This window comes from Tachyglossus aculeatus, chromosome 16 (assembly GCF_015852505.1).
Source record: "Tachyglossus aculeatus isolate mTacAcu1 chromosome 16, mTacAcu1.pri, whole genome shotgun sequence".
NCBI classification, from domain to species: Eukaryota; Metazoa; Chordata; class Mammalia; order Monotremata; family Tachyglossidae; genus Tachyglossus; species Tachyglossus aculeatus.
In genome coordinates, this window is record NC_052081.1 from 13666657 (window position 1) to 13694244 (window position 27588).

Consider the following 27588-nt stretch of genomic DNA (forward strand, 5'->3'; position numbering starts at 1 on the left):
ACAGGCTTTGAGATTTGTCACTAGTGACTCATGCTCAAGGGCCCTTGGGAAAGCCAATCACTACGGCATTCTGGATTTCACTTGCAACCTACCCAAAGACACTTAGGTTTGCTTTCCACAACCATGGCAACCTACAAATTTGAAGCAAATTATTCAGAGGATTCAAGCCCCATCGATAATCAAAAGTAACAGAGGCAACCTAGACGGTTGAGTCTTAGAAAATGGATTTGAATGACTTGAATTACACAGACCCACAGGTTATACTGTTCTAAATTCCCCTAGTAATTACTAAACTCTGGACTTCACTTTAACTACGTAGGCCTGACCTGAGTCAGTAGTAGCATGATGAAGACCAAAATTTCAGAAACCACTGGGCTCCTCCTTTTTCCACAGATTTTCTGGGCTCTACTGCCCCCCGCCCCCCATTCATTAGCAGAGAAGCAGCGTGGCTCCGTGGAAAGAGCCCGGGCTTGGGAATCAGGGGTCATGGGTTCTAATCCCAGCTCCGCCACACGTCTGCTGTGTGACCTTGGACAAGTCACCTAACTTCTCTGAGCCTCAGTTCCCTCATCTGTAAAATGAAGATTAAGACTGAGCCCCACATGGGACAACCTGATCACCTTGTATCCCCCCCAGTGCTTAGAACAGCACTTTACACATGGCAAGAGCTTAACAAATGCCATCATTATTATTATTAGCTCCCTTGTTTTCAGTATATCCAGTTCTCCTGTACCACAGGAAATTGTGCCCTGAGAAATCTTGGATTTGGAGAAAGATGGTTCCAAAAAATGCCACCCTGATACAATGCCTATACTGTGGCTCTGTCCACCTCTTTTAGAATGAGTTGCAAACTGAGACGCACTGTTATTTTACTGTAATAAATATTGTACACTTGCAAGAATGCAAAAGCAAAGTACTGAATGGTACAGTGCAGTAAGGCTGAGGCAAGGAATGGGAAGAGTAGCAGCATCATATCTTAAGTGACACAATACACACACACACACACACACACACACACACACAACTACTTTCTACACCGCATCCACTCACATTAACTTGTTAATTGTGTCATGATGAGAACAAGCTCATGCTGTGGGAAAATGTCCTCTAATTCTTCCATCATTTTCTAACCAGTGAAAAACAGATGCTATTGTTAAAATGACAACCATTTGGACTAAGACCAGAAAATAATGAAGGAAGCTCCTGGAATGAAGAACTTAGGGTTTCAGAACATTTAGAAGAAAAGACCCTCATTATTTTAGTGTTTCTAAAATACCTACATCTCCCACAAGTCTAATAGAGAACAGGGAATGGAAAGAGTTGTTGCCCCTTCAGCCTACCGTGATTGAGGTGTCGGATGCAATCATTCAGCAGCGTACTAAACCGCTTCTGGGCTTCTGAATCTGGGAAACAATAGTAGAGGTGCTTGAGGTAAGGCTGCCATATGTACACAGGGAATTCTTTTGGCAGGACGACCAAGGGCTGAGCATTCTCCTTCTCGCTGGAAGCTGAAAATTTTAAGAAAGAAAAGATTTCTCTTAGGTTGTTGTCATTTCGAAGACACATTCTATTTAGTTGAGACAACTTGTAACAGTTAAAAGCTGCATGTAGTAATAATACCACAGAGGGGAAAATATCCTGAGGGTGCCAGAGCTTTTCTTTTTCTAAGTTCACTCAGGGCAAATCGTTCAGTTCTGGGAACCACCAGACAACTTTCAGACATGCACATTCTAATGTTTTCATTTATTCTGTTCAAAACATTCTCCCCAAAATGGGACTTCTACTATTTCCAAAAGAAAACAGTTGTCCAAGCAAACAGAGGCCACTTTAGGGAACTTACTTTTACATGTCATTCAAAACTCTGACCTCAAATGATAGAATCGCATCACTAACTTTATATTCTTTTAACTATATTAAGCAACTGTTCTCTCTCGCTCATGGTTTATGCCTTTCAGGAAATCTGCAGTTTTCCCATCGTTCTATATAGTTCAGTGTCCCAAAATAGCTATATATATGTATACACACGCACACGCGGGGTCCCAAAATAGCTCAACACACAGTGGAAACAGACTTTAATGGAATTACTTATTATTTGCTTTCTTTTGATTTACACCTCAGTGTTAGTAGCTTCCCATTAAACTGTTTCACCAAATTTTTCAGCACAGCAACAACAATAGGAAGATTGCTCTTTCTGTAAATTCTAACCAAATGATTATACCCATTAGAATTAGGCCTCTGAGAAATGAATGATTACTGTGGAGCACAATTAATCCAAAACTAGAACGAGCTATTATCTTCAATTCATAAATCATAATAAAATACCCTTATTTTGCTCTTCTGTGGATATTTCTACAGAAGAAAAATGAAATATTTTATTGGCAAAACTCTGGAGAGTACAGTGCTTTCTACAAAAGTAAACTGCCAATCAGTAAATAATATTTACTGTGTACAGAGCACTGCTTGGGAGAGTACAGTTGAGTAAATACACGGCTTCTAATCTCAATGAACTTAAAATCCAACAGAGAAGACTGACAGATACAAGCCATTTGCAAAATATACAGTTGTAGATATTTATTTACCTTGGTAAGTGCAAGTTAATATATGCGTTATACTAAGGGTATGTACAAAAACTTCAGTGCTAAAGTGAAACTGTTGGATGGCGTGGAGGTTAATCGGGAATGTTTCCCAGGAGAGATGAGTTTTGGGTGGGGGAGGTTTGCAAACAGGGAGAGCTGTTTTAAAGAAAGAGGGAATTTCATTGTGGAGGAAAGGTGAGAGCAAGAGGTTGGAGGAAGGAGAGTCAAAACAAGAAGACTGAGTTGGAAGGAATGAAATGAGCTGAGCTGTAGTGGGAGAAGACAGCTGAAAAAGAGGGAGAGAGCTGATGAAATGCCTGGAAGCTAACAGTCAGGGGTTTCCGCTTGATACGGAGAGGAAAAAGTAACCAATGGAGGTGGTTGAAAAGTGGGGAGAGATGCATGCAAAATGTCAAAAATAACTATGCCTAAAGTGATATAATGGTGTTTCCTCTTTCAAATTACCTTACTGAAAGTCTTGCCCACTGGAGAAGAATAATTCACATGAAAATTGGGGCATCGAAAGGTAGGCCAATCATGCCTTCAAGTCATTTTTTCATTATGGTTCTGGGTGCCATTGACACAGTCTTCAGCCAAACAACAAGCAAAGGCCTCAAGGGCAACTGATAAATAGCCGCTTTACCCTGAGGAAGCAAAACCCATGACTTCCAAGATTTATCTCATTAGGGAGTACTGGAAATTAAATCAAATTCTAGCCTTGTTTGTAGCTCACCAATAGGGTCAGGGAAATGCCTGTCAGATAATAAACTGTATTCTTCTTCTGATGTCAGCACCTTGCCACCCGCAGGGAGAACTCGGCTTTTAGGACTGGCTCCCTTCTGGAAGGCCTGAGTGAGAAAAAAAAATAAAATTAAATTACTATCTTCCCCCATTCTGAGTTTCAGAAAAAGCCACACACTACCCACTTTTGAAAATACACACAAAGTGAAAACTCACTCTTAGTAGAAGCTCAGATGAAGAAATAACAACTTGACCAGATCAATAAGTTTTCCCAAATTAATAAGCACCAAGTTGTGACTCTCAGGCTGGCATGCTATCCAGCAATAACATTAATAATAATCACTTGTATTTATTGAGTGCTTACTGTTGGCAGAGCACTGTCCTCAGCACTTAATTGAAAAGTCCTAGAGGATAAACTGGGGTTCTAAGCCTACACATAAAAACTGTATACCCACAAATTCATATAGAAACGGGTTAGGCTTTTGAATCTTGTTGCTTTTCAATCCAATATAACAATTAAAATAAAATTATTAGCCTAGATTTTTAGTCACCAGAATCTAAAAACCATTCCAAGGTTTGAGAGACAGCTAATAGCTAAAATCAGATCTGAACCTAGACGGCATCCAGTCAATCTGTGGCATTTATTGAGCACTTACTGTGCACAGAACACTGTACTAAGCACTAGGGAAGGTACAGTAAAACGGAGATGGCACACATGTTCCCTGCCCACAAAGAGATTACAGACTAGAAAGGGAGACTGACATTAAAATAAATTACAGTTCTGTACATAAATGCTGCGGGGCTGAGGGTGGGGTGAATATCACATGCTTAAGATCCAAGTGCTTAGGCAATGCAGAAGGGAGGGAGACTAGAGGAAATACGGAGCTAGTTGAGGAAGGCCTTTTGGAGGAGATGTGAACTACTTAGAAAGAGGGTTGGGGGAGGTAAGTGTCTTTTCTAAACTGTCTACCTGCTAATTCCTAGACTGTTTCTACAAGGAGCCTCCTTAATGGCCAAGCATAATCTGAGGGGACCCACTCTGGGAGAACACATCACTATTAACACAAAGTACAACCTTATTACTGCTCAATGTCTATATCAATATAATACCTGTAACGACCCTTATGGAGTGGTCAATACCCTCCTTCTTCATTTCTGGCAGACCACTGCTCTGCAACATCTTCAGGCCCTCCTGAAATCACATCTCCTCAGGAAACCTTCCCTGATGAGTTCCCTAAAATAGTTCCCATGCTGTTTTCCTCCAACTACCACTCCAGCACTTCTGTGTCACCTAAGCTTGTATATAATCGTGCTCTCCACACCTATAGTACCTATGTTCATTGCTTCCTGCTACCTGTAATGTATTTTAGTACATCTTTCCACTGGATTACAAGATCTTTGAAGGCGGAGATCAAGTCTACTACTGTTACGATGCTCTCCTTAGTGCAGTGCTCTGCCAAGTTTAAACACTTAATTAGCTACTACTGATTGATGATTGATCGAAATGCCAGAAGACATGTCCTGAATGACATTTCTTCATCTGGACACCGAGGCTCACAGGGCAAGAAATCAAAGGAATCACAAAAGGCCTAGGCCCTCTCTCTCATTATAACTTCCCTAGACTGTAAACTCATATTGTACTGTTCCTAGTGCTTAGTACAGTACTCCACACACAGTGGGCACTCAACAAATACAACTGAATGTATGACTGAACTTCACATACTCACCTTCCCTACTCTGACTGCCAACAGGGGGAGGGAGTAGCTTCATTTATAACTGGGGCAACAGTTACCACCTCCAGCTTCCTACCCACCTCAAAACTCAAGGAGTTTATGTCTCTATTATTCCTAGAGCAGTACTTCCAAAATGGAATTGCAAGAGGGTGCAGGATGGCCCCAGGTTTTAGTATTTTTTATGGTATTAGTTAAGCACTTACTATGTGCCAGGCACTGTTATAATAATAATAATAATTGCTATTACTATGGTGCTTATAAAGTGCTTACTATGTGCCAAGCGCTATTCTAAGCATTGGGATAGATACAACTAGGTTGGACATAGTCCCTGTCCCACATGGGGCTCACAATCCTAATCTCCATTTTACAGATGAAGTAACTGAGGCCCAGACAAGTTAAGTGACTTGCCCAAGGTCACAGCAGACATGTGACAGAGGCAGGATTAGAACCCATGTCCTCCTGACCTCCAGGCCCACGGTCTATCCACTAAACCACGCTCTTTCTAAGTACAGGGGTAGATACAAGGCAGGGTATGCAAAGAATAGCACGAGGTTGGCTACAGGTAACAGACAAGCAGATTACCTACCTCTTTGTTCTCATAGCTCTCCACTGCAAAATCATTTTTGACCACGATGTATCTGTCCTTCCATTTCTTTACATCATCGGCAAAATGGGATACCTCTGCTTCATACAAGATGGTCCCCAATGCCAAAGGAGGCTGAAAAAGAAAAAAAGAGAAAAAAAGAGATTCAATTTTAGACTCTACAGATGCATGGAGATTTTGCCTTCCTTGGAAACTACTGTTGCTACCTCATTTAATCCTAACCAGGACTCAAAAGCAGAGGAATAGAGTCAACAAGCCTGTCTGGGTTCCTGGGAAAGGGCAATTCTCATTTCTTATTCTGGGATCAATCAGTCAGTGGTATTTATTGAGTGCTTACTGTACTCAGAGCACTGTACTCAGAGCACTGTACTAAGCTCTTGGGACGAGAGCAGTTCAAAAGAGTTAGTACAAACGATGCCTGTCCTCAAGGAGCTTGGAAGTTTCTTTATCCCTGCTGTCTAATGGCAAAGAAAGAATTTGTTTGAGACCTGGGAGAAAGCCCCTAGCTTTCTCCTGAAATAACAATCAGGCATGGGGGTTGGGGCGTGGGGTGGGTAAGGTGTTGGCGGTATGGGTTGGGTGCAGGTAAACAATGAAGGGGAATTACTCACTTAAAATCACAGCATCAAACCACAAGCTTCATCAATTAAAAAACAAACAAAAAAAAAGTGAGGTGGTGTGCTGATTTATATCTCCCAGGTAGAATCTTTACCAAAAAATCAAGGGGTTCATTTAAGGATGGATTGCACGCCTGGATTGGAATCCAAATTGCCATCCCAAGCATGGGTTGGGTCAGTAGACCACCCTTGCGGATACGGGTGAGTGGTCTGTGGGTCGGGTCCAAAACACAGTCCCTGAGCAGCCGGCTTCTACAGGCACCATCACCGGGAAATCTGAGCAGCTCTTGCTTGAGATTGAGGCTCAAGGGCAAGTCCCTGGCATCCCATTTGTTCCCTCTTCCTCCCTCCCTCCCTCTCATTTTGTGGCAGCAGCTCTCTGGGAGGAAGTCTCACTGGCTGGGAGGTGCAAGGCCTTCTACGGGGTGGGCAGCCCCAGGCCACGGCCCCAAACGCCAGCTGGCCATTGCCCATGACAGGCCCTGCCACGCTTGCGCAGAAATCCTCCCAGATGGGGACAAGGGCTGGCTGAGCTGGCCCCATTGTCACGGCTCTGTGGATCACATCAAAGGCCAGTTTAAAGGTCTGGATATCCCTGACCCAGGTAGGACGGGGAAGAGGAAGGGGCACACTGTGAGGCCTGTGATGGCAGGGGAGGGCCCCAAGCGGGGTGGATCCAGCATTAAATGTTTCAACCATAGAGCTCCAGAAGCTAGTCACCACAGAAGTCATCTGAAAGGAGAAGCAGCATAGCCAAGTGGTTAGAGCACGAGTCTGAGAGTCAGAAGGACCTGGGTTCTAATCCCAGTTCTACCATTTATCTGCTATGTGACCTTGGGCATGTCACTTACTTTCTCTGGGCCTCAGTTACATCATCTGTAAATTGGGGATTAAGACTGTGGGCCTCACGTGGGACATGGACATGGGCTCATCCCAGCACCCGGCACATAGTAAGTGCTTAACAAATACCATTAAAAAAAAAAAATTATATTTGCCGAGATCTCCAAAGAAGCAAGCTCAACAAGGTTTCAATTTCCCTCTCAGCTTTCAATTCCCCTCTGTATCATACCATATTATCTAATATTCACAAATCACATAATTTCCTTTTGGCCTCCCACGAATCCCAGGGGAGTCTGTCCCATCTTCTCTTCCCAAGACAGCCACTACCACGGCCCCCGACCCCAAGACTTCTAGAGTTTACAGGGACATTATTTGGTTGTCTGGGCTGTCAGGGTAATACTAAATTCACCTTCAAAACAAGAATCAATCAACATTTATGGTCAGGGGTTATGAATGCTAGTGAATAAAGGGGAAAAAAGATGTAGTCAATTTGTATTCAGGGAGTAGGAACACCAAGCAAGCAGGATCCATCATCAAAATGAAAATTCTGACAGCACATTATACTAAGGTGGCAGCATATTTATTGACACTGTAGAATAATGAAAATTTCCCAATATCAAAGAAAAAAAGAGGGGCAAATGAAATTGGAAGTGGACTATTTATCTTTTAATATGGGCAATGCTATCAGCAGGGGATACGGGCTCTGGCTTTCAGCCAGAGAATATTATCATCTTCTGGGCTCAAAATGATTTCAAAGCACCAGTTCATATTTATCTGCAGCTCAAGTTATTGGTTACTTCAGAGACACAGTGAAGCATGAAACTTGTCTTGGTGACATTGGTATGTAACAGAGTGACAGAGTACTAATTCTAGGCAATGCACTGTGGAAATTTTCTCTACCGTCTCAGTTACCTTGCTTTTCAAGAATTGCGACCGTAAATCTCTTTGCTGTTCCACTTCATTGCGGACATGATTGCAGAAAGCCACGGCATACTGGCGACTGTAGTGTGGGCTGAAGTTTTTGATAACAGCCTCGGTTTTCCCTGAAATGAAGCATTGGAGAAAATGTGTAATTCCTTTACAAATAATCACCCCACGGTTTCAGGCAATACCTTTAAAGTGTAGGGTCCTAAATATCCAACTAACTTTGTATTTCTGCTCTCCAAGGAACTATTGAGTGTGAAGCATTGTCCTAAGCGCTTGGGAGAGTACACTAGAAGCCACCCAGAACTAACCCTGCCCTCAAGGACCTTACAATTTAGTGGGGAAGATCAACAAAAATGATTTACAAATAGAGCAAGAGGAAGAAACGTGACAACAAATGAAGGGCAACTTTGCAAATAAAAATAAGCATATGTTCATAAGTGCTGAGGATAAGAATACATACACATCGTACACACCTAATCATGAAACATAGGAGGAAATTTCTTCCTAAACTCAGCTTTTGATCAGTCAATTCCAGAAAAGCAAAGATTACTATTGGTTGCATTTTGGTCTGTGCTAATGGAATTCGAGATGCTCTCATTTATGTAAAAGGTCAATTGCCATTTTGGGGAAGGTTAATGTGGAAAACTCCAGTTCCCATTATCATAGGTAGCTGCCTCTGTCTGGCAGATAGAGGATTTTGTTTTGGGAGAAAGTAAAGCGAGGTAACAGGATATTCCTGCAGTACTCTGTAGAAACATTCATCACTGAGAAGCAGTGTGACCTAATGGACTGTGACTGTGGGCCTGGGAGTCTGAGAACCTGGGTTCAAATCCTGACTTTGCTACTTGTCTGCTGTGTGACCTTGGGCAAGTCATTTAACTTCTCTGCACCTCAGTTCACTTATCTGTAAAATGGAGATGAAATCCTACTCCCTCCTACCTAGACTGTGAGCTCCATGAGGGACAGGGGCTGTGACCAATCAACGGTATTTATTGAGGGCTATGTGCAGAGCACTGTACTAAGCACTTGGGAGAGTACATTGCAACAGAGTTAGCAAGCACATTCCTTGCCCATAACTTTATGGCCTAGAGCATCCAACCTGATAATGTTGTAGAATAGTGCTTGTCACACAGTAAGTGCTTAATAAATACCATCATCATCATTATAGCATCTCCTCCCACCTCACCATAGCCCAGAGCACCATGCAGTCTGTCCATTCAGACACTTTTACCTCTGAAGAACAGCAACACAGGGCAATGATCACTCCCCTGCTCAGAGTTCAAAACCAATATAGAAGAGAGCAAAAATTCTGGGCGAGTAGGGAAGGAAAATACCATCTACTCTCTCCCAAATGTCCTAGAAATATAATCACCCACCTAGAAGTGTACCATATTTCACATTTCAGTCCACTGACTTCCCACTGTAAATAACTCGGTGTTTCAGGCAAAGGTTCCAACTTCTCATTGTGAGAGAGGAGACAAAAAGAGGGAAGGCTGCCCAGAGCTGACAGATGAGAAAGACACCATTTTGGCGTCTTTTCAGAGATCCAAAATGAGCAAAATTGGGAGTCATGCTGTGGGGCTTCTAAGGCCAATGCTCCCACTAGTCCCACGGAGTTGTCACATCTGGTTTCAGGGGCCCAATTTTTTTAAAGCCTGAATTTGGCATGTGACAAATGCATTTAACCAATAGGAGAGATGAGGGCTGGGTGGTGCCCAGAGCATACATAGGAAGAGCAGGGAGAAGTGCCCGTGAAGAATACTTGGCAGGGTACTTATTTTCAAATCACTGCAGTGTACTGACTGCTCTTCACGTTGCCTGTGATATGTGGCACCGAAGTAGTTCAAAGAAAGAGATTATCCTGCCTTAACTGCAAAGGATGAAAGGCTAACTTTAAAATACTCTGATTTAAAAGTGTTACTACAAGGTATCCAATGGCATAGCAACAGTCATATTTAGGAATTATGAAACGTTCCGCTGGCATGAAAATGATATTGTTTCCCTTTCAAAAATACTGAAAGGCAACATAGCTGGGTTCCCAATGTGGCTGCAATAGAACTGGAAGCAGTGTGGCCTAGTGGAGAGAGCACAGGACTGGGAGTCAGAGGTCCTAAGTTAGAACTACAGCTCTGCCAATTGCTTGCTGTGAGACCCTGGGCAAGTCACTTCACTTCTCTGTGCCTCAGTTTACTCAACTATAAAATGTGGATACCTCTTCTCCCTCCTACTTAGACTGTGAGCCCCACTTGGGATAGGGACTGTGTCTGACCTAATTAACTTGTATCTACCCCAGTGGTTAGAACATTGTTCGACACATAGAAAGTGCTTAACAAATACCATAACCCCCACCCCCCAACCTCCAAAAATTGGAAGGCAGGTAGGTGGCAATGCAGGGTGCAAGGTACAGAAAGGAAAAGGCCTCAACCAGCTCTTGATCCAGCCTGAGTCCTTAATTCTTTCCTCATTACAGCTATTTGCCAGGATTAATAAGTGCACGGTAAAGAAAACTGCCTGGTCTTGCAGCCCTAATGTTCCAGCCTACCCAAGTGGCAAACATATCTGCTTAGGATCACTGGGGAAGCAAAAGAATCTACGGTATTTTAACAGGCCTCTGAGCTGTCAGAGGGCTACAGTGGCTTCTATGCACAGCATGAAAAGAAATGTGGCTTATTATGGAGCGGGAGACAGAGATGTTAAACCAACCCACTAGGCTAAAAGTGAAAGAAGCGATTAGCATGATTCTGCAAACCTGAGGCTCTAAAACCTCTAAATAGCTGAGTTAGAATTGCAGTTTATCAGGGAAAAGGTTGGAGTCAATCAAGACGTGACTACAGGTATCATACATCTAGTGCCAGTGGTTATCATCAGTAATTTAATAGTTGCTCCCCAAATGCATAAACCTGCTTACCAGCTAAATTAGCACATAGACCCCTCCAGCCTGCACTGAGGTTTCCACCCAAGTTTACTGTGTCCTCTAGCCCCAAGGCTGTGCCATTTTGCTGGTGAACACCCCAGACTGTGGCTAAAATGGTTCGACAGGATTAGCCAGATTGAGCTCTTTGACAAAGCCAAAACAACAAGCATTTCAAACATTTGCATGCAATTCCTCCACTGACTTGTGAGAAAAATTATAAAAATAATATAGGCACAAATCTTCACCAAAGCCCCCCGTGGATCTAATGAATGTGCGCTGTGATTCGCCGTACCTCACCGTACCTCGCTCTCGCCTGTCCCGCCATCGACCCCCGGCCCACGTCATCCCCCGGGCCTGGAATGCCCTCCCTCTGCCCATCCGCCAAGTTAGCTCTCTTCCTCCCTTCAAGGCCCTGCTGAGAGCTCACCTCCTCCAGGAGGCCTTCCCAGACTGAGCCCCTTCTTTCCTCTCCCCCTCGTCCCCCTCTCCATCCCCCCGTCTTACCTCCTTCCCTTCCCCACAGCACCTGTATATATGTATATATGGTTGTACATATTTATTACTCTATTTATTTATTTATTTATTTTACTTGTACATTTCTATCCTACTTATTTTATTTTGTTGGTTCTCCCCCTTTTAGACTGTGAGCCCACTGTTGGGTAGGGACTGTCTCTATGTGATGCCAATTTGTACTTCCCAAGCGCTTAGTACAGTGCTCTGCACATAGTAAGCGCTCAATAAATACGATTGATTGATTGACTGATTGATTCCTTGCCATAATATAATGGTTGCTCTTGCCCCGGGAAGAGTCTTGTAATGGCAACACAGACCTTGAATCTCTCAAATTCAAGTCTCCCTCTTCCCATTCCACATCACTGCAACGAGTATTGATTATGTTGCTCAGTGGGCTCTCCTTCTCCATGTGGCCGACAGAAAAAAATTCAAAGTAGAGCGGGAAGGGGTTTTTTTTTTTTACAATGTTCTTTCCAGGCAGGACAATATGTTGCATGAGTGTTTCACACACAGAAAGCGCTTAACAAATATCATCATCATTATTATTATTATTATGAGAAAGATTGCCCTTTCACACACACAGAAAGCGCTTAACAAATATCATCATCGTTATTATTATTATTATGAGAAAGATTGCCCTTTCAAAAGCAGGCTCCATATCTCACAACCTAACTTTGGGACCAAATGAGTCTTTGATTTGAGGGCTCGGAGTCACTTGTGAACCAATCGATGAACCTACCATTGTCAGGGGCTTGTGTCAATAAATCCTGCCCACTTCTCCCTACACAACATTTCCCACATCCACCCCTTCCTCTCCACCCAAACAGCCTTCCCACCCAATCCAGGACACCTCTTGCCTCCTGCCTTCTCTCTCTTCAGTACAGATGCTGCAATCCGGATTAGTGAACCAATCTAATCAACCTGTAAAAAATGTATGGCTTTGTATTTCTCTATCCTTCTAACCTTATAATTTTATTGATTCCCCTTGCCTTTTTCTAGTCCCTCTATTCCTCATCTTCTCTTATTGTTCCTTGACTCTTCTTGAACTGACTCTCCTGTCCTGTTTCCAAAGCCATCTTCTCCTCTTATCTCCATGATGTCTCTCCATGAACCCCTCCTTCTCTCCCCTTACTTTACCCGTTTCAACCCCTCTGAAGTAGACTCCTCTCTTACACCTACCATCTTCCTGTCTCTACTTTTCCATATCCCCCTCATCACATATGGCCCCTATCGTTCTGTTCTGCCTTGCCCCTCCCTCATACTCCCATTTCCCTCCAGTCTCTTCCTTTTTGGCCCTCCCTTCACCCCATATTCCATGTCCCCCACATTTCATTTTTCCTGGGCTTCTCACCCTTTTCCCTCCCTGTCTGTTCCAATGAACCCCACCCACCATCTCAACACTTTCCTTTAGTCTCCCTCAATACTTCAGTCTATTCCCTCAATTTTCCCTACCCCCTTTCATGTCATATGTCCCACCAATCTCCCTTTCCCCTCTCTCTTCCTGCTCCCCCTCCCACACCCTATACCCTGAGTCCCCTGTCTGGAAGCATGCACATTGGGCCTAATGTTGTTTTCTCTCCTCCATAACAGTGAAGCCTCTCTTCTCTGTTCTCACAGAGAACAGAGGACTTGGCCTGGCAGAATATGAGAAACACTCTTTACATCCTAGATCAGGGTCTGAATTTTATGGATCATAACATTCCTTTTACTGTTACTGCAAAAAGAGCTCCCCATAATCAAATTTTACTTTTAATAACACCACTTCCATACAGAGGGCTTTCAAGTTATTGATACATTTCACATGTACACTGACCTTTGATTTTCAAAACCTTGACTATCACTACCATTCAGTTTTCATAATCTGGTAATGAACTTCAGAGCCTTGCTACAAATTGTTCTAGAATTTACATAAACCAACTTTGGGGACCAGTGAAACTCAGACCAAAGTGAATGTTCCCTCTTCGAGAAGACTAAGGATAGGAGAAACTACTTATTTTAACCTGAACTCTTAAACCCCTATGAAATTCATGATTTGCACAGACCCTCTCACTCCCCTCCTCTTTAAAATGCCATTGATAATTTGCTTATATGAATTAATAATTATTACTTGTAAGTGCTCTGGGATCTAATAGAAACTTCTTCAGAAATGCAGATAAAAGCTACTTAAAATTGGTTTAAACATTTTAATTTCCTCCAGGACGCCAACCAATGCACATTCAATAGTTTTGTATAGTCAACTTGGCTGTTAAGTATATAATAGCTTTAAATCTGGTCACAAGCAGTCAAACTCTGTACCATCCAGACAGTCCACCATGGTTCTCTTGATGGTTAAGCATTTACGGAGTTGCTGAGAAAGAGGTATGTTCTATGGAAGAACAATTAGAAAATCCACTAAATTTTCACCATGGCTCAGGGATGTGAGCCACTATTGTTTAGTCTACAAAAAGAGTATCATATTATTGTTGGATTTGATGTTCCTTTTAAAATGCCTGCAAAAACAACTGGGATAAAAGGCAAAAGATGCTTCCACTATTCTGTCTGGTACCGACCTGCACATATCACCTCAATCTTATTTCCTGACTGCATTTACAAACCCCAATCGGGAACACCCTCCTGCTGAGGTGTGGTGGAACCGGGGCCTTTCATGTGAATGATCCCTCTATAAATTGTGTTAGTATTTAGCTTGGCAAGCCGTCTTCCCATAAATAACATTTCGGGCAAGATGGGGATTGTTTGGTGTGGACACTTTGCAAATTCCTTCTAAAGGAATAATGAAACAGACCTGTGTCATCAAGTCCTAGATCATGTGGATAATCTGACAAGTAAATTCCTCTTGAGGACTAAGACAGGTACGCCTAACTTTCTCAGGGCGCTTCATAGCTGGGAGCATTCAAGCACAGTCTGGCCCATCCTGGGTTTAGGTCCAGTAGCATCAGCAAACAACTCTGGTTCCAACAGGACAGAAGATATACACTAAATTAAATGTAACCTTGCTTAGCTAAATTTCAATATCTTCTAGGGAACTTTTTGGTCTTGTCCCCCAAAAAAGAATGCCAGTATACAAATCTCCACTGTCCCTGGACCTCAAATGCCTCTTCTAAGACTCAACCAATTCTACCCCCTCCCCCAGTCACTCCCAACTTCCTTCCCCGACTCGGCAATAATAACCCTGCATCCTCCATCTCTGGAACGGAACCAAGCACTCTCAAACACATCTGGCTCTGTAGCCCTGCCCCGACATGAGCCCAGGGTGAAGTTGTCCTGCATGTAAACCAAGATTTTTTCTAGGTTTACTGAGTCCTCTCCCAGGCGCTTAGTACAGTGTTCTGCACACAGTAAGCACTCAATAAATATGACTGAATGAATAGGCTCATGGAATGGAGCTGTGGATGCCAAACTGCCCAGTTCAACTCTCCAGGCCTGTTCCCCGTTTCAAAAATGCATCCATCAGCGACCCTCAGTTTTTTTTTTAATAGTATTTGTTAAGCAACTACTCTGTGTCAAACACTGCTACTGTAAAACCTAAACAGAAGGATTCCGTTTGTACATCGTCTATTATATTGGATAGAAATCAACTCTGAATTTCTCACAAGGCCAAACATTCCATCGGCTGGTGACTCAACTCAGGGGCCTTTCTGTGTTCTGAGGGGACTTTTCAAGGCAACCAGAAATACATCTTTCGGTCAAGCGAGGATCTCCCATGAACTACTTCGATATAACTGGACACTCTCCACTGCTGGTTGACTCTCTCTCCCTCTTTCGTTTCCCCTTCTGCCGTTCCTACTAACCCTCCGCTTCTATCTACTTTCTGCCTCTCACAGTGTAGTGGGTAGAGCACAGGCTTAGGAGTTGGAAGGTCATGGGTTCTAATCCCAGCTCTGCCAGTTGAATGCTGTGTGGCCTTCGGCAAGTCACTTCACTTCTACATACCTCAGTTATCTCATCTGTAAAATGGGGATTGAGACCGTGAGCCCCACATGGAACAGGGACTATGTCCAACCCAATTTGATTATATCAACCCAAGGGCTTAGTACAGTGCCAGCATATAGTAAGCGCTTAATGAGTACCCTCTTTCCCCCACCCTCCTCTCCCCTTCAAATCAAGCCCTCTGTCCTCCTGCCTCCTCCATTTCCCCCTCCAGCTCTGATCTCTCTCTCCCTCTCTCTCTCTCTCTCTCTCTCTCTCCCTCCCTCTCTCTCTCTCTCTTCCAAACAGAGGATTACTAAATTCTGGCCATAGTTTTTTTACCATCTGAAAACATAAATGGAAAGCATGAATACGTCCTGCAGGACTCAAGAGCAACCCATAAAGCAATCTCCACTTAAACCATTTTCTATTCCAAGCAGATTTGAGGACCCTTAAAAACCGAGTTCCCTTAGTTGTTTTTCAAATTTAGAACTGGGTTTTGGGCGGGGGGGTTTCCTCTGAATTGTTTGAATGAAGCAGAGCGCAGATCCCCACTTGGCTTGTTTGAGTAAGGCTGCGGCTACAACATCTGAAAATGAAATGGGGGTCCCAAACCCTCTTCAAACCATGAGAACATAGAGAACTAATTAACTCTAGAAGAAAGCTAATCACAGATGCAGTTGCAATCGCAGCAACATGGCAGAGTTCACTCCACATGTTGGATGCATATTCGGCACAGATGGCTTGTCTTCCTCCCCCTTGGGGCTTAGATCACTAGTCTTTAAACAGCCTCATCTCCTTGGCTTGGGAATGCCTTTTTAAAAAGCAAGAATGGGTGCCTATTTGTCCATTTCCCATTAAACAACCAAACATTTTTGAGGATTAAAAGCAAACTGCTCTGCACGATAAACCAATAATCCCATGGATGGAGGAAGTTAGAGTGTGGCTCTGCACTTGCCTGTTCTTTATTTTCCAACAGGCTCTGCCAGAACCCAGCCCTTATATACAGAACTCTCTAATTCCAACCCTTAAAAGGTCAAGCCAAGGATTTTTACACTGGTAGGTTGTAACTCTTCCTTCTACAGACAAGGCCAGTTTTGATAACTAGTTCACCCAAATTCTTTTTTCTACCAAGTCTGGAAGGGTGGGAATATTTAAGGACCTAGATAAGGGCTATATAAAAGTCTTTTTGCCAACATAGTTGAATATTTTCTCCTATTTCCTTTTTAAACTGATAGGCCTCCAACTTCTCCAGGATGATTTAAACCACTGAGAATCCTGTACTAATACAGTACTGGCTTGCCTCTTTTCCTTGGACAATTTACTCCTGGGCTCCCTCTCTCCCTGGGCCCTTCCTCTCTTTCTCCCACTCCAGAATGGTACCTTCTTGCATTTTATAATGTGGCCAACAAGAAAATCATATACTCAAGCCTCACAGAAATGGCAGACTCCATGGACTCTGTGAGACGTCAAAAAAAAAAAATTATTTTTCTGTGGTTCTGCTATCTTCACCTGCAAACTGGGGACGATAAAGTTAATCAACCTCTAGGGTTATGTTAAGTGAAGCTAATGAAAATGAACACAAAGCATCAGAAGCTATAACAGCCCTGAATAGTGTGTGATGAATGTTTTAAAAATCTAATGTGTGCCAGCTCCTAGAGAATTTCCTTTATATAATGTCTGCAATAAAGCCTAATGCACCTCTTTGAGAAGCTATCAAATAAAAAAATTTAGTGTGCTTCCCCAAACAAAGTAGGAGCCCAGTTCTCTCACTACGTTTAGTCTCTGGGAGTATGTCTGCAGGGTGGGGTGGGGTAGAGGGTAGATCTTTCAAGCCAAGAGGCAGTCTCTTAATGGCCTAAAAGAGTTAGTATAGGCATCTTCTCAAATGCCTTACTACCAAGAAGTAATGTGGGCACTGGGATAATTAGGCTCATCCTTGGTAACTTTTTTTTTTTTTTTTTTATCAGAGAAACAAACAGGTAGCATGAATCACACCCTGTTATTATGACACCTAACTTATTTTGTTAGCAGCTTCTATCCTTCTGCCCCTGAGCATTTCAATCATCAGGAATTGCAGAACTGCACATCCCTGAAAGATGTATTGTATACTGTTTATCAGTCACTATCCACAGAAGAGGACAGCTTCCTAGCCTTCTTTTTTCAGCACACATCTAAACAGCACTGAACCATTCCAGTTTCTCCCTGAGGCAAATTCTACCAAGTTGTTTTTGCTTCTAGAAAACAATTCTCATACAATCTGAACAGTGGTTGATTGAAATTTGTTCTGAATCGCAGAAAAAACATGAGGTAGGCTCATTTGCAGGACAACAAAAAGTCTTCTAAGAGGTATTATCACTCCCCTCCCTTGACCTGGCCCAAGGGCATTGACTTTCTTGGCTAGTCATTCACATGCTCTTTCTGTGCCGGGGGGGGGGGGGGGGAATTTAATAAGCCTCAAAAAAGAGTCAAGTTCAAAATGGACAAAACCTCAAAAGGAAAAGGTAGAATTTCGGGTAATGCAGAACTTTACCTCTCCATGTATGCCAATAGCTACCTGCCACACTTAGCAAAAGTGCATTCCACTTCAGCATCACCGCTTGCCATGGTTTCCTTTTAAGTTTAAGTTACTCCAACCACAATTACAGTAATTATTGCATGGTATAGCCCATTGTATCAAAGACTCTCATGATATTCCTAAGTATCCATGAGGGATGAGAATTTTACAGAGTTGTATATGCCAACGATCACATCCCTCATGCTAAAAGAAGTTAGGTCAGACCTAAAATATGAACAGTGCTTGGCACATAGTAAGCACTTAACAAAAACCATTATTATTATTATTATTAAACCAGGAAGGCATAGAGAGGAGCAAGCTGCCCTCACCTTACCCTTACTCAGATACTCAAGAGTCCAAGGCAGTGTTTCTGGGACTCAATTCCAGACCCTCATCTTAGCCCAGGAATTCTGAGTATACACCTCCAAACCGGTCCCCAAACGTTGAGCCACATAAGCCCCCCACCCTCCTCCTTTCATTTCTGTTAGGCACCAAAAATGTAAGTTAGTTTGCCTAGGGCTGACCACCTGAAATTCAGCATTTCTTCAATGATACAATCCATTTTACAAGAAGTTTCACGCAAAGTCCTTGGGATCGAATGGCAATAAATCTTTGACTCAAAATATTGTGTCCAAAATGATAATGACCTTTTTTCATCATCATCAATGGTACTTATTGAGCATTTACGGTGCACAGAGCACTATACTAAGCTCCTGAGAGAGTACAATACAACGGAATTAGCAGAAACATTCCATGCCCATAATGAGCTTCCAGTATAGAGACTTTTCTCAGATCAATCAATCGTATTTATTAAGCACTTACTGTGTGCAGAGCACTGCACTAAGCTCTTGGAAAGTACAAGCTGGCAACATATAGAGACAGTCCCTACCCAACAGTGGGCTCACAGTCTAAAAGGGGGAGACAGAGAACAAAACCAAACATACTAACAAAATAAAATAGAATAGATGTGACAAGTAAAATAAATAAATAAATATTTATTATTTAATAATAAAATTAATAATAAAATAAATAATATTATTTATTAATAAATATGAATATATTTATTTATTTATTTTACTTGTACAGATCATTTAATCCTTGGTTCATGTTGCCTCACTAAAGTGTTAAAGGAAATGTAGATCTATTAATCAATAAGCCTTCAAATAAAAAACTTTCCTCCCAGATTCAGTAGTAAATGGAAGCCCGATACCCAAACAGTAATGCTGGAGAGAATCTGTAGTTAAAACAGTCAAGAAGCAGCATGGCATAGTGGATAGAGCCCGGGCCTGGGAGATAGGAGGTCACGGGTTCTAATCCTGACTCTGCCTCTTGTCTGCTGTGTGACTTCGGGCAAGTCATTTCACTTCTCTGAGCCTCAGTTACCTCATCTGTAAAATGAGGATTGAGACTGGGAGCCCCCCTTGGGGCAGGGGCAGTGTCCATCCTGATTTGCTTGTAATCACCCCAGCGCTTAGTGCCTGACACATAGTGAGCGCTTTACAAATACAATAATAATCACAGTAACAACAACAGTCCATGTAAGGCACTGTAGTCATTTGGCTTTGCACTACCATAACTGGTAGAAATTGCTTGCAGGAAGCCAAAGAACCTTAAGCCTCTGGTGTCAAAAGAAATCAGTTAATGTATCAGAGTACCACTTAATCCCATTCAGGTGTTCCAATTAAGTGCCATTACCATCCCAATTAAGCTGTGGCCCTTGCCATTAAGAGCTATTAGATCTGAATCAGTTCCCTGGGAAAAATACTAATTAAGTAGCTATTCCTATTAACTGAATCCCAATCAGGTGGCTTATCTACGCTGCTTAGAAAGTCGGGGTTAAAAAAAGGTTGCTATGGGCTTGAAATTCCATGGTTTGTAACAACTCATTTGATTTGGAATTTCTACAGTTCTGGGAGAGAATGTACATGGCTCCTACCCATATCATATTTTACCTGCTCTGAGATATATGGATCGTTGAAGTTCAAGTTTTGAGTCCTTTCCATCCACAATTACATACAATCCATAGTCTTGTTTATGATATCCAATATAAAGCTGGATCTCAATCTATGTAAAATCCAAGTGAACATTGTCTTTTCCATAGACCTCCCAATGCCTGTATGTTGAAATGCTTTCAAAAACAGCGCTGCTGTCTAGTAAACAATTCCCTTAGATCCCCCACAAGCCTTGTAGACCAAAAGCAATAAAGAACTGTAAGTTACCAAATTTTGTTCCCTGGATTGATTACCTTTGAATGCTGCACTGATAGACAATGAAGCAGAAAACAGGAAACACTCCTAGAGTCTTTTAGAAACCTGGCCAAAATAAATGGTAACAATACATCAGCTTTAACCAAGCTAAGTATAAGTGTTCAAACTTGTTGATCACTGGGAAAGATTTACGTTGGATGGCAGGGTCACAGACAACGTGATGTACATCAAATATTCCAAACAAGTCTGGTTGAAAACTGGTAAGGAAATTGCAGGAATGGAAAGGAAACACTACATTACCAAGGGACAAAGGGGCTTGCCTCGATTTCCTGGTGGCCACTGGGGCATTCTGAGAGGAATTTGCCCTTCTTACCTTAGAGAGCTTTGATTCCTTTCTTGGTAGACCTGTGTTTAGCTCTGATATACAATTTCCCAGAGTAAAAATAGTCTCTCAGGGAAGGTATCTAACAATTCTGTAATATTGTACTCCTCCCAAGCATTTAGTATGATGCTCTGCACATAGTAAGTGTTCAATAAATGACTGATTGATCGCTCTGCCTCTGCCTGAAGAGAGACTAGTTGCTTGCTGCTCCCTGTCTGGGACCCTGTCAGAAGGTTTCCATATGGTGATATCGTTTCACTAGGCTTGGCCAATTTCTGGGATAAAGTAGGCCGGGGCATAAGGAATGCCTTTTGGAATGCCAGATTCCACTTATTTTCCCTAAGCAGAAGCCTGAGGGAGAAGCATATGAATTTAGCAGGCCTCAGATTAAGAAGCATCTCTATCCCTTAATCAATCCCAGTAGGTGGGCAAATCTCCATCCGTGAGTAATTTATTCAATCAGTGGTATTTATTGAGTGTTTACTGTGTGCAGAGCACTGAACTAAGTGCTTGGGGGAGTACGGTATAACACTATAAACAGACATATTCCTTCTGTTTGTATTCTTTCCAAGTGTGATATTGATTAAAATTGATTTTGGCAACATTTGGTCTAGTTCAGTCATGATTACAAGGGGTAATGCAGAGATAGTAAATGGATCCTGGACAGTCTCTCTACCCCCTCTTTACTTTCTAAGTATGCTGAATATAAAAGGGCTTCTATTCATTTTAATCCTTGGTCAGTGTAAATCAGCATGGCAGCCCCACCACTCTCATGAAGCATGTGCTTCTGAATCTAATAATTTGGCTACCCCACAGTATGACAACGAGTATCCCTAAAAGTTTCCAAGTCACTTAACTTCGTTGTTACCTCATCTGTAAAATGGGGATTAAGACTGTGAGCCCCACGTGGGACAAATCTGATTAACTTGTACCTACCCCAGTGCTTAGAACCGTGCTTAGTACATAGTAAGCACTTAATATTATTATTATTATTATTACCATCACCTACAAACCCCTTACCATCAGTAGACAGAATGGACTCACCAAAAGCCAGTCCAGTGGCATTAAGGCAGTGTTTCCTTTAAAGCTGCTTTGCTGGGCAGGACACGGGTGCAAGATGGACAAAGAGCTATGCAAAGCCAATTCAGCAACTAAAATGGGGTGAAATAAGGCAGGCTGCCACCCTACTGCTTTTCTGGAGAACCTGAAACCATCTGCTTCCTTTTCACAGGCTTGAGACCATCTTGATATGGTTACAGTTGTTCCGGGTCACGCTGCCTTTGGGCAATGAGGAGGAGGGCTAAATCGGTGCCTGCTGATAAATCACTCCACTTCTCTATTTCTTCCATTGAAATGATATACCAAGCTAGCCAACTTCCTTTTATTTTTTGCTTTCATTTCACTGGGCAAGTTGAAGTGGGCAGCTGCCAAAAGGCAGGCAGAGAAAATGCTGTAGGGTCAATGAAGCCCAAATTCCGGCTGGGAGGCCGGACTGTGGAATGCTGAGAAGAAGCGGCAGCAACAAGTCAATATTGTGGGCAGCAGTAAAATATGATTGCTCTTCTTGAGCAAAGTCTCCCTGAGGAGAAAAAAAATCCTCTAAACTGAAAGCTCCTTGTAGGCAAGGATGTCTACCAACTCTATGGTATTCCACTCTCCCAGGTGCTTAGTGCAGCGTTTTGCACACAGTAGGCACTCAAACACTATTGCTTGATAAAAAAAATCAGCTGCAGTAATAAAAGTGTTCAGAGCAGCAGAGGCAGGCCCCCAAACCCACGAAGAGCCTTTGACTACACAGGGCGCTTGATGGCATTTTTTTTTTAATGGCATTTATTAAGCACTTACTATGTGCAAAGCACTGTTCTAAGTGCTGGGAGGATACAAGGTGATCAGGTTGTCCCACGGGGAGCTCACAGGCTTCATCCCCATTTTACAGATGAGGGAACTGAGGCCCGGAGAAGTGAAGTGACTTGCCCAAAGTCACACAGCTGACAACTAGCCACATCTATACCCATGGATCACCTAATTAATAACTGTGGTACTTTTAAGTGCTAACTATGTGCCAAATACTGTACTACGCTGCTCTGGGGTAGATACAAGATCATCAGGTCCCACATGGGGCTCACAGTCTAAGATGGATAGCAAGTACTGAATTCCCATTTTGCAGATGAAGGAACTGGGGTACAGAGAAGTTAAGTAATTTGACTAACGTCACCCAGCAGACGTGTGGTGGAACTGGGATTAGAACCCAAGTCCTCTGACTCCCAAACCCATGTTCGTTCCACTAGGCCACACTGCTTCTTCTACATCTCTCCAAATATGAAGGGCAAATACCCAAGCACACAGGCATGTGTAGCAGAAGTTGACCTAATCTGACTACCAAATATTTAGTATAATCAAATCTGTAGTATTTTTTTAAAAGAACCAGATAACTCAATTTAGAATAACACATAACTCAATGTAGAACAACACATTACAACTATGCGTGTAATGAATCTGTAGCCTTTTTGCAACTTATCCATTGGCCAAATACAACATTGCTTTTCCCTATAATCACCACATTACTGAGTCCTTCGCTGAGCCAAATATCTTTTCTCTATACTCAGTCCCGCTGGCTGCTATTTTTAATAGAACTGGTTTCCTGACTGACAGCAGCCCACAACAGCCACAACTTTAAAAAGCAGATATGTTTCATATACTGCAATAATACCAACAATAGTCCTCAGCATTTACATTGCACCCTTTGAGGTTTGCCATGTAGTCTATTAAGATGTGTCCACCAAGACTGTACGCTCACTGCGGGTAGGAAACGTGTCTGCCAATTCTGTTGTATTCTCCCAAATGCTTAGTACCCTGCTTTGCATATAGTAAGCACTCAAACACTGTTGAATGAATGAATGAATTGCGCTGCTAGGCAGATGGGGCTCTCCCCATCTGTAAGTTAGATGTGGTCATTGTCACAGATTCCTTTTGAACTTGGGACTCTACTGTTTCATAGGTTGGTTGGGTAACAAGTTCACAAATGAGGGGACTCAAACCCAGGACCCAAGCCAAATCATTCCTTAATCTTTCCTTGATCTCCTTCCCCTTCCCTTTATTACATACATCACGGACATGAGTGGTTGAATTTCGACATCTTCCACTCCGCTAACTGCACCAGAGACCTTATATAATGGTAATTGCCCTTCTATCCCCCCTCTTTCCCTGTCCTTCCTTAGGTTTTAAAATCAGACTAGTTGCATCATAGACAATCCACTGTTCACCTGTTTGATGCAGTCCAAGTACTCTGGATGACTCTTCCCCACCACAAACCAACACAAAACCTGTGAATCGCATGTGTTCCTTCACTCCAGGATGGATAAACTTGCATTTTCTTCCCCTTCCTGATCTTGTTTTATCATTTCCTCACCTGCACCAACTCCAGGGGTGGCCTTGGTTGGTGAAATAATAATAATAATAATAGTTGTATTTGTTATGCGCTTACTGTGTGCCAGGCACTGTACTAAGCGCTGGAGTGGATTCAAGCAAATTGGGTTGGATACAGTCCCTGTCCTTCATGGGGCTCACAGTCTCAATTCTCATTTTACAGATGAGGTAACTGAAGCACAGAGGAGTGAAGTAATTTGCCCAAGGTCACACAGCAGACAAGTGGCAGAGCTGGTATTAGGACACATGACCTTCTAAGGCCTAGGCCCGAGCTCTAGCCACTTTGCCATGCTGCTTCTCATGAAGAGCTATGTGGATGAGAGGCTCTGTGTCCGCATGAACCCACTGTGTAGAAAGGTTGCCAGCCCCCATCCCTGGCTACTGGCTGAAAAGACTCCTACCATCCCCTCCCTGAAATAAGCCTGGAAGGGAGCAGGGGTCAGCAGCAGCACAGTGCTTTAGGCCCTAGCTTGCAAAACCTTGGCAGTGGGTTTGATTCACCTACCTCTTGGGTCACAAACTCACTTCCCTCCACTCTCAAAGCAGGCTCAAGGAGTAGGAGAAGGCAATGAGGTGGAGGTAGGGAGAAGTGCACAGGACACTATGCATTGTTATTCGATTCAATGATATTTATTGAGCGCTTACTGTGTGCAAAGTATATTAAGAGCTTGGGAGAGTACAATACAACAACAAACAGACACATTCCCTCCCCACAACGAGCTCACAGCCTAGAGAGGGAGACAGCCATTAACAGACATAAAGAAATGTCACGTCTCCTTCTCTGGACCTGACTTTCTCTCTGTCCGTCTCTAGATTCCTGTCTGCATCTCTGAGTCTCTCTTTCCTTGTCTCTTTTCCTCCTCCCACTGAAAATACTTCCCACAGAAGCCCTGACCTACAGAAACCCCAAACCCACTAATCCCCCTGCCAAATTAAAAGTTGGCACCGTGGTCCACTCTATAAGTTACCTGGCTGCATTGATTACTTGGAGGTAACCTCCTGCCTTGAACTGGGCTATCATATTTCTATTTGACCCTGAGTCGGTGTGGTAACCAGCTCATATTTTTGCTCAGCATGATATTTTTAGAAAACCAAACAAAATTACCCATGACTTGGCAGAGGATTTGAAATGTTTAAATAAAGAACAGTAAAATATAACTGACTATCCTCAGCTCCTCAAGGCTCCTTGCTCAGTTTTAAGTTATGAGATCCAAATAAATACTTGTTGTAGACTCAAGTTTAGGTTTATTTTTCCTACACCCAAGGGAATGACAGAAGAGAAATGGTTGAAAATTTAACACCTAAGCTGTTCTCCCCCTGGACACCGTAAAGTTACTCTGAAAATTAGACTTTCAGGTGTCTTTGATTTTCTTTTTTGGAAAACTACTGAGAGTCAGGTCTGGTGCTATTTAGTGAGAGCAGTTTCCTTCCTTGGTATCTTAAATAGGGCTAGAAAGCAGGACCTTGACCATGGAATTAGAATGGATGTCAAAGTCATTGGTTTTCCCGTTTGGACTGCTGGACAGGCTACTGGGCTGGATGGATCCGGGAATGACATACTTGTGTTCTTCTGACCTTTGCAGCTTCAAAGTTCATCAGCTTCTGTTCTCTTTACTACCATCATTTTCTCAGGAAGTGGCAGTAATGTGCAAATTAGTATCACGATGTAGGACAACAGAAACAGTTTAAGTGAACTAGGCTACAAAGAAGGAAAATCATGGAAGGATATGAGACACACACACACACACACACACACACACACACACACAGAAGTGATCATCACCCTGTGTTGGCCAGAACCATCACACAAATCTTACTTCTTGCCCTGCAACTTGAAGGAAGGCCAGTTGGACTAGCAAAAGCCCTGCTTTTGACCATTGCAGTCATGGAGAGGACTGCAGGGAGATGTAAAGTGGAGCAAGACAGCAGGGGCAGGAAGAGATAAGAGAAATAGCAGTCCAGGGAAGCCTCTGTTACCTCTGACAGCTCAGAAAATGGACCACTAGGACTCCACAAGAGACCTCTACATGCTGGCAGGAAACTGTTGGTAGCCGCGGCTACCACAGCACTTAACCACTCCAGCCCCTGCTAATCTGTGCTAAGCAGGTCTTTGACGACGGGGGGGGGGGGAGACCCCCTATTGCCTGTGTATCCGTCTCCCTTCCTCTGTCTCTGCTGCCTTTTTCTCCCCCTCTCACTAGCTGCTAGGACCTTAACCTCTGCTCCTTGAAGTCCCAGCCTCCCCCCACCCCAACCTCCCATCTCACTCCAAGCTTCAAAAGATAAAAACCAAATCTCATCTCAAATTAGCGTGGGATGCTGCTCTGGCTTCTACATCCTTCTGGGGCACAAAAGTGCAGGTAGGCATATAAGCAAGAAAAATCCCAGAGGACTCGTTGGAACCCAAAAAGAGCTGGAGGTTTGCTTAAATGAGGATTCAGTGTGAGTGACACACCTGGAACACGCAGAAATACTGACGGGCTTGGGGTACAAAACCATCCAAGCTCTAATAATAACAATAATGATAATATTAATGCCATGTTTCTGTATAGCGCTTATTTTTCTTAACTATTTTTGACATTGCCAAACTCATTTTAACTTAACTACATCTTTGGGAGGTAGGGAGGTGAAAAAGCAAAGGCCCAGAGAGGATAAATTCAACTCTCTTGTTCTCTCCCAAGCAAGTAGCACACTGCTCTGTTCACAGTAAGGACTTAATAAATACCAATGATTAATTGATAAGTGGCTTCCCCAAGGTCACATAGCTGGTTGGTGGCATAAACTAGAATCTGGGTCCTCCCACTCCCAGATCTGTGCCTTTTCCACAGCCCATAAAGCCTCACAGCCCGTGGTCTCCAGGAACCACGACCGTAATATCATAATAAACTGCATAGTAGCAGGCTGTAACAACATATTTGGGAAGAAATTAGAGAGGAAAATTGAGACCAACTGTCAGGAAACATTTAGTAATAGTTGTTTTAGTGATGGAAACCTTATTCCTTAGGACAATTCAAACTAGGTTTATAACTCTGTGAATGCTATTGTGGAAGCACACTGGAGATTGTTCTGTAGGGACTAATCTTTTGCTGGCAAAAAATAGCCCCATGACTGCTTTCTTGGCACTTATTCCTTGCTGAACTTTGTGATTCTCTGCCTCTTCCATACTTGGACTATTACCACAGGTGAGGAATAAAGGCCAGCAGTGGATTAACTCCTCAGGGAGGAAAATTCCAGTAAACATCCAAGGTAATGAATGCACAATACTGTCAATGACTCACAGGGTGCTTAATAACCTAGAGTTGAAGGAGCATCCTTCAGGAGGGACGGGAAAGAAAAATTTCCACTCATTTTGTTGCCTCAAAGAAAAAAATATAAAATTTAGTTGTTGGATCCTTAGTATCTAGATTTTGTCAGGCCAAGTGAAGAAGGTGACTGGACGGGAAGTTAGGCAAGAGACTTTGAAAAGGAAGTGCCATAAAATTGAGACAGAGATACAGGGTTGTACTGGAAAGAGCCTTAACAGACAGGAGTTGAGCAATGTAAAAACTATCCAAGGGCCTCACGTTAAGTGGGAAACTCGTAATCAATACGTAATTGTACTTCCCAAGCACTTAGTACAGTGCCCTGCACACAGTAAGCACTCAA

At 42.9% G+C, this 27588-nt stretch overlaps 1 protein-coding gene across 1 annotated transcript in view; it reads right to left on the reverse strand.

Annotated features, from left to right (window-relative positions):
* Positions 1–27588, reverse strand: part of NIBAN1 (niban apoptosis regulator 1) — a 107352-nt gene that overhangs the window by 54124 nt on the left and 25640 nt on the right. Inside the window, exons 2-5 of the mRNA XM_038758037.1 lie at positions 8024–8154; positions 5637–5768; positions 3310–3424; positions 1341–1508 (exon numbers count right to left, since the gene is read on the reverse strand). Coding sequence (XP_038613965.1) covers positions 1341–1508; positions 3310–3424; positions 5637–5768; positions 8024–8154 — 546 coding nt within the window. The remainder of the gene's footprint in view (positions 1–1340; positions 1509–3309; positions 3425–5636; positions 5769–8023; positions 8155–27588) is intronic.